General features: G+C 38.9%; 1 protein-coding gene across 2 annotated transcripts in view; it reads left to right on the plus strand.

Moving 5' to 3' along the window:
• The first annotated feature begins 1,198 nt into the window (after positions 1-1,198).
• The window catches only part of GRIA2 (glutamate ionotropic receptor AMPA type subunit 2), a 140,073-nt gene continuing 127,994 nt past the window's right edge, over positions 1,199-13,277 (plus strand). For both annotated transcript variants that reach the window (XM_054485668.1, XM_054485669.1), the window contains exons 1-2: positions 1,199-1,691; positions 2,227-2,367. In XM_054485668.1, coding sequence (XP_054341643.1) covers positions 1,604-1,691; positions 2,227-2,367 — 229 coding nt within the window. In that variant the 5' untranslated portion in view covers positions 1,199-1,603. The remainder of the gene's footprint in view (positions 1,692-2,226; positions 2,368-13,277) is intronic.

Consider the following 13,277-nt stretch of genomic DNA (forward strand, 5'->3'; position numbering starts at 1 on the left):
TTCTGAGTCCACAGAGGGAATTGTCAGAGCAGGTTCCCAGGAATGGGCTTGGGAAAAGCACCATGAAGAACATAAATTTCACACGGGGAAGTCCAGTCATCCATCTCGCCATCAATTCTCTTCCTTCAAACTTTTAATATCTAACCTCATCTTTCTTTCCCAGTGGCCCGCATGTTCAGTAGAGCGAGGTGGCTTACTTTCTTTAGGCAGTGATTTTTCGAAACCCAGGGCCAAAACGCGATGGGGAAACAGATTTCTAAGTAAGTCTCAGGGAAAGAATCTGCATCTCTGTGGCGTTTCTACACTAGCTTCATCTTCTAATCACTTTCCTCTAATAGGCTTTCCTTAAACCAGGGTATCTTGCTTTCAATCTGCATAAAGCAAGGGCTTCCAGGAAACCAAGTCTACATGACTCTACAACGGGAGGGATTGCAGTGAAAGCTGCGAGAAAGACCCGTGCGCTCTGTAACTAGGCGAGTCAGCATCACAGCCCAATGGCATATACTCTAAAGATGGGATTTTCATGCAAAATATTTAACAGATTCCATCTTGATCTCCTGTGCGGCTTAAGCATTTAAAGATAGAACTTGGGGTTCTCCCTGGATCCTGGCTACATCCCATGAAGCCCAAGTGCACAATTTTGGAATATTTCCTCCACGATGCTTTGCTTGCTTGTTTGCTTTCGGCTGGGTCAGGTGAGGTGGATGACAGGGCTTCTGTATTGCTAAATGGGTTTTCACAGGAGATGGAAGATAAAAATCAAAATTATTTGTAACGTAAGACAGCAGGGCCTGGTGAGAAGACGCTTCGCCGCCAACAATTAGCAATTCGGCTTCTACACAGCAGCCAGAAATCAGCTTTGCTGCATTTGGTCCAGGTTGGAGCGTCTCCGCAGCAGCTGCAACAGCCGCACGAAGGTAGCTCCGGGCGGGGAGCGAGGCGCTGTCCTCGGTGCTGAAAGGCTGAGGCGCGCGGTGGGCGCGACAGCCCCAGAGACCCGAGGTCTCGCGGAGGGAGAGCGGCTACGGGCCCCGAGCTGTGCTTTCTCAGCGCCGCGCACGCGACGCATCCACGGCTGTGCGGGGTGCCAGGCGCCGTGCGGGGGAGGGGGCGCGCGCGCCCGCCGCCTGCCGCGAGTCGCGCACGCGCGCCCGGGACTGCCTGCCCCTCTCTGTGACTTGCCTGTGTGTGTGTGTGTGTGTGTATGTGTGTGTGTGTGTGTGTGTGTGTGTGCGCGCGCGCGCGTGAGTGAGAGAGGAGAGAGGGAGAAGAGAGCGCGAGAGAGGGTGAGTGTGTGTGAGTGCATGGGAGGGTGCTGAATATTCCGAGACACTGGGACCACAGCGGCAGCTCCGCTGAAAACTGCATTCAGCCAGTCCTCCGGACTTCTGGAGCGGGGACAGGGCGCAGGGCATCAGCAGCCACCAGCAGGACCTGCGAAATAGGGATTCTTCTGCCTTCACTTCAGGTTTTAGCAGCTTGGTGCTAAATTGCTGTCTCAAAATGCAGAGGATCTAATTTGCAGAGGAAAACAGCCAAAGAAGGAAGAGGAGGAAAAGAAAAAAAAAAGGGGGTATATTGTGGATGCTCTACTTTCCTGGAAATGCAAAAGATTATGCATATTTCTGTCCTCCTTTCTCCTGTTTTATGGGGACTGATTTTTGGTGTCTCTTCTAACAGCATACAGATAGGTAGGTACCCTTTGTGCTATGCTTTTGAATTGTGCATAATTTGGTGGTAATCTTTGTTCACAGTGTACAAATTAATTCATGTCATGTAGACTTATGTCATACCTTGACTGCATTCCAGATTTAAACTACCTAGAATATACATGTTTTTCTTAGGATGAAGCAAAAGGAAAAGACTATGCCTTTGATACAATAGAAGAAAAGGTCCTCTCATTTCGGATCCCCAGATTTTATTAATTCTGCCTTAGCGACATTTTCCAGTTTGCTCAGATTTTCTTGGGGTCTGAATGCAAAACTTGTGATTACATGGAAAGGTGAAGGTTTCTGGCCACCTACCTCGCCTTCAGACTCTCATCTGGGTCTTGACTCCTTGGCTACCTTTTGGATATTCCACCCCCGCTGTCCGAGTCCGTAGGTGTGTTTATTCGGCCTATTCGCGTGAATAAGAGCCTCTTGGACTGCTGGGCGCTAGCGCGCGCCCCTCCTTTCCCTCCCGGGCACTGACACTGTTCTCTTGCTTGCTGTTTGTTCTTTGCAGGGGGGCTGTTTCCTAGGGGCGCCGATCAAGAATACAGTGCATTTCGAGTAGGGATGGTTCAGTTTTCCACTTCGGAGTTCAGACTGACACCCCACATCGACAATTTGGAGGTGGCAAACAGCTTCGCAGTCACCAATGCTTGTAAGTAATGAATATTCATGCCTTTCGGGTGCTGCACGCGGAAGGCTAGCGAGTGTGAGTGTGTGTGTGCGTGCGTTTCTGGGGTGGTGTGTGTGCGTTTCTCTGTGTCAGTGTGTGGGTGTGAGTGACTGCACACGCGCGTGCGTGTGACGGTGTAGAGAGAAGGTGGCTGTATTCTCAGGGACCCCCGCTGGCTGGAGGGGGCTGAAGAGAGAGGGAAAGGACTTCAAGAGTGTGCGCCTTAGGGAGCTGGGGTGAAGGTTGGAGCCAGGGATGGCGGCTTCCTTGGGTTCAAGGGGTTTTCGCTCATCTTGAGTGCTTCAGGAGAAGCCCTCCCACCTCGCTCCCCATCGCGCGCCTGTTGGCACCCTGCCCACAGAAAACACGTTGTTCCCCAGGGCGCGCAGTCGGGCTGTTGGACAAATCCCACGGGGGACTGCTGGAGCCCAGTGGCCTCCTGCCCCAGCAGCTGCAGCTTGCGCCCGCTGCCCCCAGTTTAGATCCGCAGCGCCGGCTGGGCCCACCCTAAGGCCCTCGCGAGCTCCACGTTCTCCTCTTTGGGACAAGTTGTTGAAATGGTTCTGGAGTTGGGATCGGGGCTGTTACATAACGCCCACCCGAGGGGCGAGGAGCGGGGCTGACGCAGGCTCAGGCCGGCCGGGTGGCGCGGGGGTGGGGCGGGGAGGCGGTGGAAAAGGGGAGCGCTGTCAATTTCTCCTGCTCAGTTGCGCTTCCGCTTAAGTTGGAGGGGGCGAGGCCGCCAGGGGCGCCGCGGTCAGCTTGCCAGCCCGGCGCGCTTTGTTCTCAGGTAGCTGGGCTCCAGCAGAAGCAGCCGGGGAAAAGGACTGGAAAGCCGTGGGATCTGGCGGAATTTGAAAATCTGGAGAAGTCGCTGATCAGCCATTTTAGTCTTTGCAGTGCTCCATATTAGCCCTCTCACTCCGCGCAGTGCTCCGGGACTCGCTGGGAAGCTCTGTGATGGGTTCAGATAAAGTACTAGAAACCAAACAATTAGGGATCTAAAAGGATTGGTGTGGAGGCCAGAGGGCTCCGGTCCCCGCGCTCGCTCCCCCGCGCAGGCATGGGCAGGCAGTCGCGGCCACTGTGCCTTCCTGCCCTCTTCCCAGCAGCTGCCATCATTTCCTGCCGGCTGCCCTGAGGTGATTCTTTCCTGCCCTAATATTCGCAGTCTTTATTTCATAGATAACAGTTTGGGGGAGATCTGCGGACGGCTCACTTCCCACTTTGGCTACAGAGCTTGGGGAAAATTACCACAGGAAAAGCCCAACTGCAGCTTTCCCACGTCACACAAACAACTGGTTGCCATCCCTCCTCCCCATTTTAAGCTTTAGTCATATATTCCGTGATTTAGCTTGATTATCATATCGGGGCCATCATCAACTCTTGCAACTACTGTCACACGGACGAATGAAGAAACAATTTTCTTAGACTGATAGAATAGGGGCATTGTGTGGTAATTTAGGATTTAATTGTTTATAATGGATCTATTTAAGAAGGTTTCACTGCTATGTATTTTCTTCAAATGTTGATGCCAAGTAAGAAAAGAAAGAAGGGCGGGTGTAGGGGTACAGAACGAGAGAGAGAAGAGGAGAATTGAAGTGGATTTGCAGCTTTGAAAAACGTCCGTAATAGAATATCTCAGAAAATTTTAGTACATGACATACAAAGAAATCGACTTAGTTAAAATTTGAAGGCTTCTGTATTTGGCCCATTTACCTAACAGATTTAGACTATTCATTTGATATCAGTAAGTTCCAATTTTTCCTGAATTACAAGTTTGTCATGCAACTGTTCTGAGTATCTAACTGTGTGTAATTGTATACTTATGTGAAAATGCTTTGAAAAGTAATGACTCCTAAGGAACGACTGTGGGTATAGGAAGGACATAGGTTTTAAATGTGAAGTGAAAGTATTGACAGCTGTACTTTTTGAAAACAGTCAATGATTGCCAAGTTCACTCATTGGCGAAAATAATGAGAAGAACTTTCTGAAAAAATAACATACGTCCATTGACAAAATGAATATTCCTTGATTTCAGCAAATGCTAAACTACTGTATTGGGGCTTTATAAAGATAAAAGAATGTGATTAGGTTATTAGGTTTAGATACTCATTCTCAATATTTTTGAATTTTTAAATAGAAATTTTTTCTGAAATAAAATACATAGCCAGAATATGTGTATATATTAAACACATATGTAAATTCATATATTTGCAGAGTGAACACATTCATGTAATCAACATGTGGCTTTCTTTTAAAAAATTACCACACAATTTAATTTGTCCATGGTTCTGAGAAGCTGGAATAATCAAGTCTTCATTTGCACAGTTTTTTCCCCTCCTCAGGAAGTGAAGCTAAAATAAATATGTTCACATTTCCAGAGACTAAAATTACCCCTGCATGGATTAGTATAGTAGGATAGTAAAACAAATTATTTTCAGGAACTGAACACATTTTAAAGATGACAACATGAGAATTCAAAATCATGACATTTGCAACTCCCATGTTATAAATAATCTTACTGATTGCTAAGAAGAACTAGGGGGGTACTGTGACAGAAGAGAGGCTCATTGGATAGAAATTTCTGGAGCTGACATTAACTCATTGACTGGGCAAATCACTTAACATGTTTGTGACTCCATTTCTTTATTCTCTGAGACATTTCAAAATTTAGAGATTGCAAAATGAAATAGAGAATTTGTATCCTTTTTTTTTTTTTTTAGTTTTTGTGCTATGGACAATAGAAAATGTAAAATTAGTTTAACTCTTTTGAGACAGAATGAGAGAGAGGGAAAGGGAAAGATGCTTATGTAAACTACAATCACAAAGTCAAGAAATGGATGAAAATCTCCAGTGTTAAATTTGTCAGGATGGGTCTTGATCATTTAAATCCTGCTTAAGATTTTTCTCCAATGCTTATCCTTTGTTTTCTTGCCTTTTTATTCAGGGAAGTCTGTGATTCTTTCCTCTATAAAGTAAAAGCAACAGCATTAAATACATTGACAGCTAAGATCTAAACATCTTTTTCCCATTTCCTCTAGAAATCTCAGAAATTTTGCTATTTAATGACATTATTAGATGATAGGTATCATCTTGCAATGCTCTTGAAATAGCTTGCTCTTCCAATCATAAAAATCCCACAGAGCCAAATTTACGTATTAAAAAAGTGGATTTTTTTTACCTTAGTAATACAACTTCAAAAGGGAAAAGTTATTGGTTTGCTAATTTAATTTTATCCCTGAGATGGAGGAAATTATTTGGAAATGTTGAAGTTGACATTGATATAAGGATCCAGGGAGATTCACTGAATGGGTTAAGGTTATACAAAGAAAATGAAGTCATTCTATTCTGAACTGGGTAAAATGATTGTGTGCATCTTACTGAGCTCCCACATCCTTCCCTTTCACAATCACAGTGGTATAATGAAAGTACCTATTTTGTTCCATTTGTTTCCATGGGTACCTGAGGCAGTAAGACAGATTTTCAGTTTCTTTCATTTTTTTCTCCATCATTCCCTTTTACTTTTCCTCTCTCCTTTCACTCATTTTTTCCTTTCCTCCCTCCCTGTCTTCTTAGCTGAAAAGAATACTAAGTTTTTTTTCCTAAAGGTTGTTCAAACGTAAGCCTTCATTATTAAAAATACAAAGCATAAAAGCAGAAAAAAAATCTGAGATTAGTATCTGATGTGTTCAGCAGTTGAAACCAGGGATGGGTCCTAGGAATCCAATCATTCATTCAGTAAATGTTTAGTGAGTGCCTTCAAGGTGTCAGAGAATAAATAACTGCTTTTTTTCATGTTAACATTTTTTTTTTTTTCCTAGCCTTTTCCCTCTAGGCTCTTTTGAATAGTTTTCAAAACCTTGTAAGCCTTCATGCCTTTAGTGTGCATTGGGAGCTGTGGTCTTGTCTAAGAACTTTAGTATGAGGATATGAGGGTATTCTAGTAGTTCTTAAACACAAGCAGTTTAATACAGCAACTAAAAAAATCTGCCTTTTTGTGAAAATAGTAACTTTCATATTAATATATATACACCACGTATTGTATGTAGTTAACTAACAAAATGAATAGCAAATTTTAGGAAAATACTAAGTATTTTTACATTGTAAGAGATTTTAGCAAACTTTGATGCTATGCTAGTTGGTAAAGCTTGCTTAAAATAAAACTGTAAAGGGGCTATAAACATGAGTACTTGATTCTACAGGGTTTGAAAATTGAAAGTATTAAATATTGAATTTACTCCCCAGAACCTTCCCTTTCTATTTCTTTTGAAGACTGAATTTTACAAATAGTTATTAGTCTAGTTAAAGATGATTTAATAGTTTTATATTTCAATTCCATACAACAAAATAAATTATAAAAATATTAAATTGAAGGAAACAGCAAATAAAAATCTACTTTTTCTCTAAGCCAGCAGATGGAGATGTTGGAGAAAATATTGTTGTTTCATAAAATGCGCACACCGAATGACTTTTAAAACATTGTGAACAAATTTATTTAGATAAACTGAAAAAAATAAATGACATCTAATTTGAAGAAAATTATTCAAAATGCTGTCTTAAAAATAACTTTCATTGCCTTTTAAAAATAGATTGCCCTATATTTTATGTTTTAGAAGATAAAGACTGTTAGAAACAGAATAGATTGTAAATGCTCTTGAAGGAGAGAGAATTCTAAAATTATATTTTTTCAACATTTTTAATCTCAATTCCCCAGCTATCATTTTTGAGCTGTATTTATTATTAAATTTTAGTCACAAATTACTGAGATTTTGTATCTTTGTTCATAAAATTAATTGATGTTTGCTAAGCCTTTATTGCACTTGGATGAATGGACTTCTGTGTGTATGTATTTATAGTTATAATTATAGAGTGTAAGTAGTTACAGATTGGCTACAAGATTCTGTTTTGTCATGTTTGTTGAGGTATTTACTAACACCTAGACTTACTGACTTTAATATATGCAAAACTTTCATAAAACTAGACTCAAGTTGGACTTTCTTAAGCAATGATGAGAAACCATGAACACATGTGCCAGGGACACAATACTGTAAAAGCTGGTGTTGTAAATATTCAGTTATATTCAATTGGAGATTTTGAGGAAATACCTCTTTGTATGTCAGAATAATTAATCTGTTATTGAAGTATTTTCAGTTAAAATTTCATACTTCGCTTATCACTGAAGAATTTCAAGAAAATGAGTGCGAATTAAGTAGAAATCAAAGAATGGCATTGGTTGAAATATTCTATTTTGAGATGAGAGAAACTAAGTATTGAAATAAAAATTACCTTATGAAACTATAGAAGCTTAAATTAGTAAGAATTTATTCTTATGCTATGCTATTTCTGTTTGAAAGTCTTGCAAACTTCAACCTGCTGGCTCAAGAAGGATGGGGCGTTTTCATTTCACATCAAGCCTTTAAAGTGCTAGGGACATTGTAATGAGACATTATGACAAGTGGATGCTGATTCATGCCCAGATCTCAAGTTTTCTCATAATCTCTTCCAATGACTTTCAAACTTCTTAGAACCTTGAAAATTTTAAGGAAGGCTGAAAAAGAGCAGTTGTTTTTGAGTTATTTCAGTATGTTGCTATATAATCGAGTTTTCAGAGAATGTGTTTTTTCTCTCTTTCTCCTCTTCCCTTTTTATAAAAAAGTCAATAGAAGTACTTAATCTGCAGAGCAAATGCTATTACAAGAAATAAAATCTAAACTGAGATAGAGAACTATCCTTTAAACATTTTTTTTATGTGAGCAGAGAGTGCATTCATTCAAAGCTAAAATCTTGTATTTGATGTAAATATTTGATTGAAATGTTAATGGCAGCTGGGTAGATTATATTTCCTTTCTTTTTACAGTAGATTATACTGAAGATACCCCAGATTTCATTAAGTGTTTACTCTTTTATTATTATGGCAATTTTAAATAAAAATTTCTCAGGTTTTCTCCAAAGATCTACATAATTGCCGAATCTCTTGTATGACTGGTGTCTCTTCAGTATAACAGGAAAATAAGTTGCTGAATTCAATGTTAAAATTAGAAAATCACACATTATTTGAAAATGTTCAAACATCAAAATGTCTATCAAATCAGGTTTTACTAGTTTGGAAAAAAAAGAATGTGATTCTTACAATGCTGTTCATAAGATGTCTAACACCTATTATTTTTCAGTGCTATTCAATTTAAAATTGATAATTTTAACTTATAGAATGAAAACATTTTAAAATTAACAAAGAGAATGTAAAATGTGGCCTTGTTGAAGACAGGCCCTTGCTGCTGTTAACTGTGTGTTCTTCATGAAGTCTAGCTCAGTTCCCAGTGCATTGACTCACTTAATAGTTATTTACCTATGCAACACGTTTAATTTTACAGTAGATGTTCTTATCACAACATTATAATTTTTGAAGTTAGAATTTTGTATTTGCTATAAATATGGATTTCAGAATACACAATTTACTTTGTACCTTCCTTGAATCCTATTTAGACTGAGGTGTAGTATATTTTTCACTTTCATCTACAACCTAGATATTGTCAGAGTTGTTATTTTTATCTCTAAAGCTATATTGATGTATGTTAAAATGATATGATGAATATATGTACAATATACACGTTGAAGAGGATTTGTAAATGCTAACTGTTAGGATGACGCAAAAACCATGTTGCAGCCAGGCTCAGTGGTTCATGCCTGTAATCCCAGCACTTTGGGTGGCCGAGGCAGGTGGATCACCTGAGGTCAGGAGTTCAAGACCAGGCTAGCCAACATGGCAAAATCTTGTCTCTACTAAAAGTACAAGAAGTAGCCGGGCATGGTGGCACCCATCTGTAGTCCCAGCTACTCAGGAGGCTGAGGCAGTAGGATCGGTTGAACCCACGAGAGAGATGCTGCAGTGAGCCGAGATAGCACCACTGCACTCCAGCCTTGGAGACGGCAAGATTCCATCTCAAAAAAAAAAAAAAAGAAGGAAAAAAGAATGCCCCCCCCATCCCCCCCCAGAAAAAACCCAAAAGCAAGAACCTTGTTACAAGTGGATAGAACAGGAAATGCCCTTATAAGGCCCCTGACCGTTATGGGTCTGCCAAGTCTCAATTTGGGTTTTAGATGTTCCAAAAATTTGTCCTTGAATGGACACAGAATTGTTTTAGTAACTCCCTCCCTGCCCCCAACCAGGATATTTTTTACTACAATTTTCTATATCAATTCCTTTAATTAATTTTAAAAATGTACAGAATCACAAAAGTATTATTTTTACGTTTTAGATGGTATCTAGGAAGAGAAGTTTCTGGACATAGTTTCTCTTTGTGGACCAGTTGCTCTATTTGCATTAATTTGTGCAATTATTTTGTATGCATATCCTTATTTTTTCTTTTTTGGGCCTGCATTCTATGTTTCGGGTTTGTTTTCTAATGATTTTGTTTTGTCTTATTTTCATTCTGTGGATAATTTTCTTGGGTGAAACACCTTGTTATTATATGTTTAATTTTTCACACATCATCATATTACTGGGAAAATCATCCAAAGTGCTTGATACTACTCCAGCCTGGGTGACAGGGCAAAAACTTGTCTCAAAAAAACACAACAGAGTCTTGAAATTTATTGGTGTCTTCAGCTGAATAGAACAAATAAATTTAGGAGATACCAGTTTCCTTATAGAAAGGGAATTGGTGAGTAGTTATCTTCTTACATTGTTTACATTTTTATATCCATGTTTCTCAAACAAATGACATGTGTAATGTTTATAGTTTTACTATCTGGATTTTTCTTCAGAATTTTACTTTATAGTTTTATATATTTATGGTTATGTTAATACTTACATTTTTTCCTGATTGTTTCAGTATTTCAAATATAAACACAAACTGGGTTGAATTGTGAAATGGCCTAAATTTTAGTTCTTCTAAAATACTTTCAATAGGGTATTTTATTTCTATGAAGTTTATTTACCCTTCATGTAAAATTGATTTCACATGATAAATACTATGATGTTTACTTGTTATAGTCCTCTAATACTTTCACGCTGATGAATTTCAGTGAACCTGAGAAGGTACTCCTGCAATGTAAATATTTTTAGTCTAATCTTCCTAAGTACCCAACTTACTGATAGAAATGACTGAAATGTGTTTATATAAACTAAATACATTCTATGCTTATTAAAGCATAGTAGAATATTACCTGATTCTTTATCCCTACAAGAATAGAATATGACCTAAATTAATAATGTCTAACTTCAGCATAAACTTAATGGAAACTCAAGTTAAATAACTTGATAGAAGAAAAGTTTCCTCAGCTCATAAACCCTTTGCAGCTAAAATTCTCTGTATCAAAATACCGTTCTGTTTCAGATTTAGCATTCATTTTACAGTTTCTCTAGCATCAGTATTCAAGATATTGCAGTAAGAATATGTCAACAATTTGTTTTTATAATTATTTATTGTGCATGAATAAAAGGACAGAGTGGGCATGTTCAAACAAATAGTTTCAGGGTAAGGGAAAATATTTATTTTCCTTATTGTAGATTGAAATTACTATATTTCTTAAAAGTGATGGAGGGGAGGCTGTGGAGAAAAAGGGAAAAACTCTAAGAGGCAGCATAACTTGGTGTACTTGGCAGGGCTGTAAGAATTTGCAACTCGAAATTAGTTCCTTCCTTCCTTCCTTCTTTCCTTCTTTCCTTCCTTCCTCCCTCCCTCCCTCCCTCCATCCCTTTCTGCTTCCTTTCTTCCATTTTTTTGTCTAAGCATCTCTTTCATTCGATGTTTGCTTAGTTTGCATGTCTGTGGTCAATCTTCTATATTAACCTGAGCTACTATAGAACAGTGAATTCTTATAATAATTTTAGTTTTGTCAAATAATGGAAGCTAGTTATTATTTCTAGAGGGAGACATGAAAGAAAGGAGGCACTATGCATTTGGTTTTGATTTTTTTTCCTTTTATTTTATTTTATTTTATTTTATTTCTTAGAGAAAGGGTCTCACTCTGTTCCCCAGGCTGGAGTGCAGTAGAGCTATCACAGCTCGCTTCAGTCTTCAGCTCTTGGGCTCAAGCAATTCTCCTGCCTCAGCCTCCCAAGTAGCTGGGACTACAGGTCCATGTCATCACGCCGAGCTAATTTTATTTTATTTAATTTTTTAATTTTTTATTTTTCTGAGATGGAGTCTCGCTCTGTCACCCAGGATATAGTGTAGTGTTGCAATCTTGGCCCACTGCAACCTCCGCCTCTGGGTTCAAGCAGTTTTCCTGCGTCAGCCTCCCCAGTAGCTGGGACTACAGGTGCACGCCGCCACGCCTGGCTAATTTTTGTATTTCAGTAGAGATGGGGTTTCACCGTGTTGCCTAGGCCGGTCGCGAACTCCTGATCTCAGGCAATCCGCCCACCTCGTCCTCCCAAAGTGCTGGGATTACAGGTGTGAGCCACCATGCCTGGCCACAATTTTATTTTTTATTTTTGCAGATGGGTTATCACCATGTTGACCAGGCTGCTCTTGAACTCCTGGCCTTAAGCGATCCTGTCACCTTGGCCTCCCAAAGCACTGAGATTACAGGCATGAGCAACCATCCTTGGCTAACAATATGCATTTCTCTGAGGCAAAAACACAAATTTAAGACACTTTATTATTCTGGGCTGGCAAAAAAGCCATCCTTGAAAATTATGAGGTAAAATACTGACTGAAAAGGTTTGAAAAACTTTATAGGTAAAAATATACAATATGGAATGTACTACTAGACTGTGCATTTTATAGGGAGCGTGGAATGTGTCATAGTAAAGTTGTCTGTTGCTTGAGGTAACTGAAATGTAGCAACTCTTGATAATTGCTGGTGGCGCTCATCTTAGTAGAACAGAGAAAGGTTTGTCTCTTATTTTATATTATACTGGTATTATATTTCTATTTCCTTAACACCTAAGTTGAAGATATTTTTTTAAAAAATTAAAATATTTTTAGTGTTTTAAAAATAAAAACATTTTGGATTTAAATTATTTTTCACAATTCTACATATGTTTAAAAAGTATTAGTATGTCTTGGAAGAATATTTAATAATAATTCTCAAATGATATGTAATATTTTGTCATCGAGGCTAACTATTCAAAAGTTATTCAAAGGACAATTTAAGACTGAAATACGGAACACAGTGAGTAGTTTTATTCTGAAAAATAAGGACCATAACATATGCAATAATTAGTTTGGTCTATATATTTGAAAATATTGTCATACACACTTTAGTGATGCTAATTTGGAAAACTGAAAACATATTCCTTTAGGGCTTTATGTTAGCTATTATGAATTACATATATTTAAGGGGCTGCCTGTGTTCACTGATCCAGGTAGCACAGAAATAGCTCCCGCATTTCTACAGCGTGGGAGTGAAGCATCTCTCATCATTGCAAGTCTGGCAGAGAAAGGTCTGGAAGTGGAGATCTCTATAGGGGTATGTGTGCTTTGCTAGGTTTTCTTGAGAAGTACATTTCAAATCATGTCATGATTTTTATCTTTATTCATGTGTTATCTGCTGTTTGTGAGAAATTGAAGAATTTCTATCTTGCTTTTAATCTGTGCATGGAATGGAAGAATTTTGGCTTTATAATTTTCAAGCACTTTCATCATTTATAATTTTACTTTTATATTTCTTACCAGGATTTTAGTTTTTACTAGTTTATGCTATTATTACTAATCTACATACAGAAAGGAAATTTTGAGAACACAGGCAACAATTCAGAGGAAGCTCTGCATATAGTTTATTCTTTGGAGGGAAGGACCATAAAATCCTCATCTTTATATTTCAGAGCACACACAAGTTCAGGATTGTCATCTTAATGATGAATACACAAGTTTTTCATCTGCGAAGATTAAAAAGAATTGATTCGTTGTAGTTTGTAGCCTGGATGTCTTGGAATACAG

The sequence above is a fragment of the Pongo pygmaeus genome, chromosome 3, assembly GCF_028885625.2.
Source record: "Pongo pygmaeus isolate AG05252 chromosome 3, NHGRI_mPonPyg2-v2.0_pri, whole genome shotgun sequence".
In the NCBI taxonomy this organism is placed as follows: domain Eukaryota; kingdom Metazoa; phylum Chordata; class Mammalia; order Primates; family Hominidae; genus Pongo; species Pongo pygmaeus.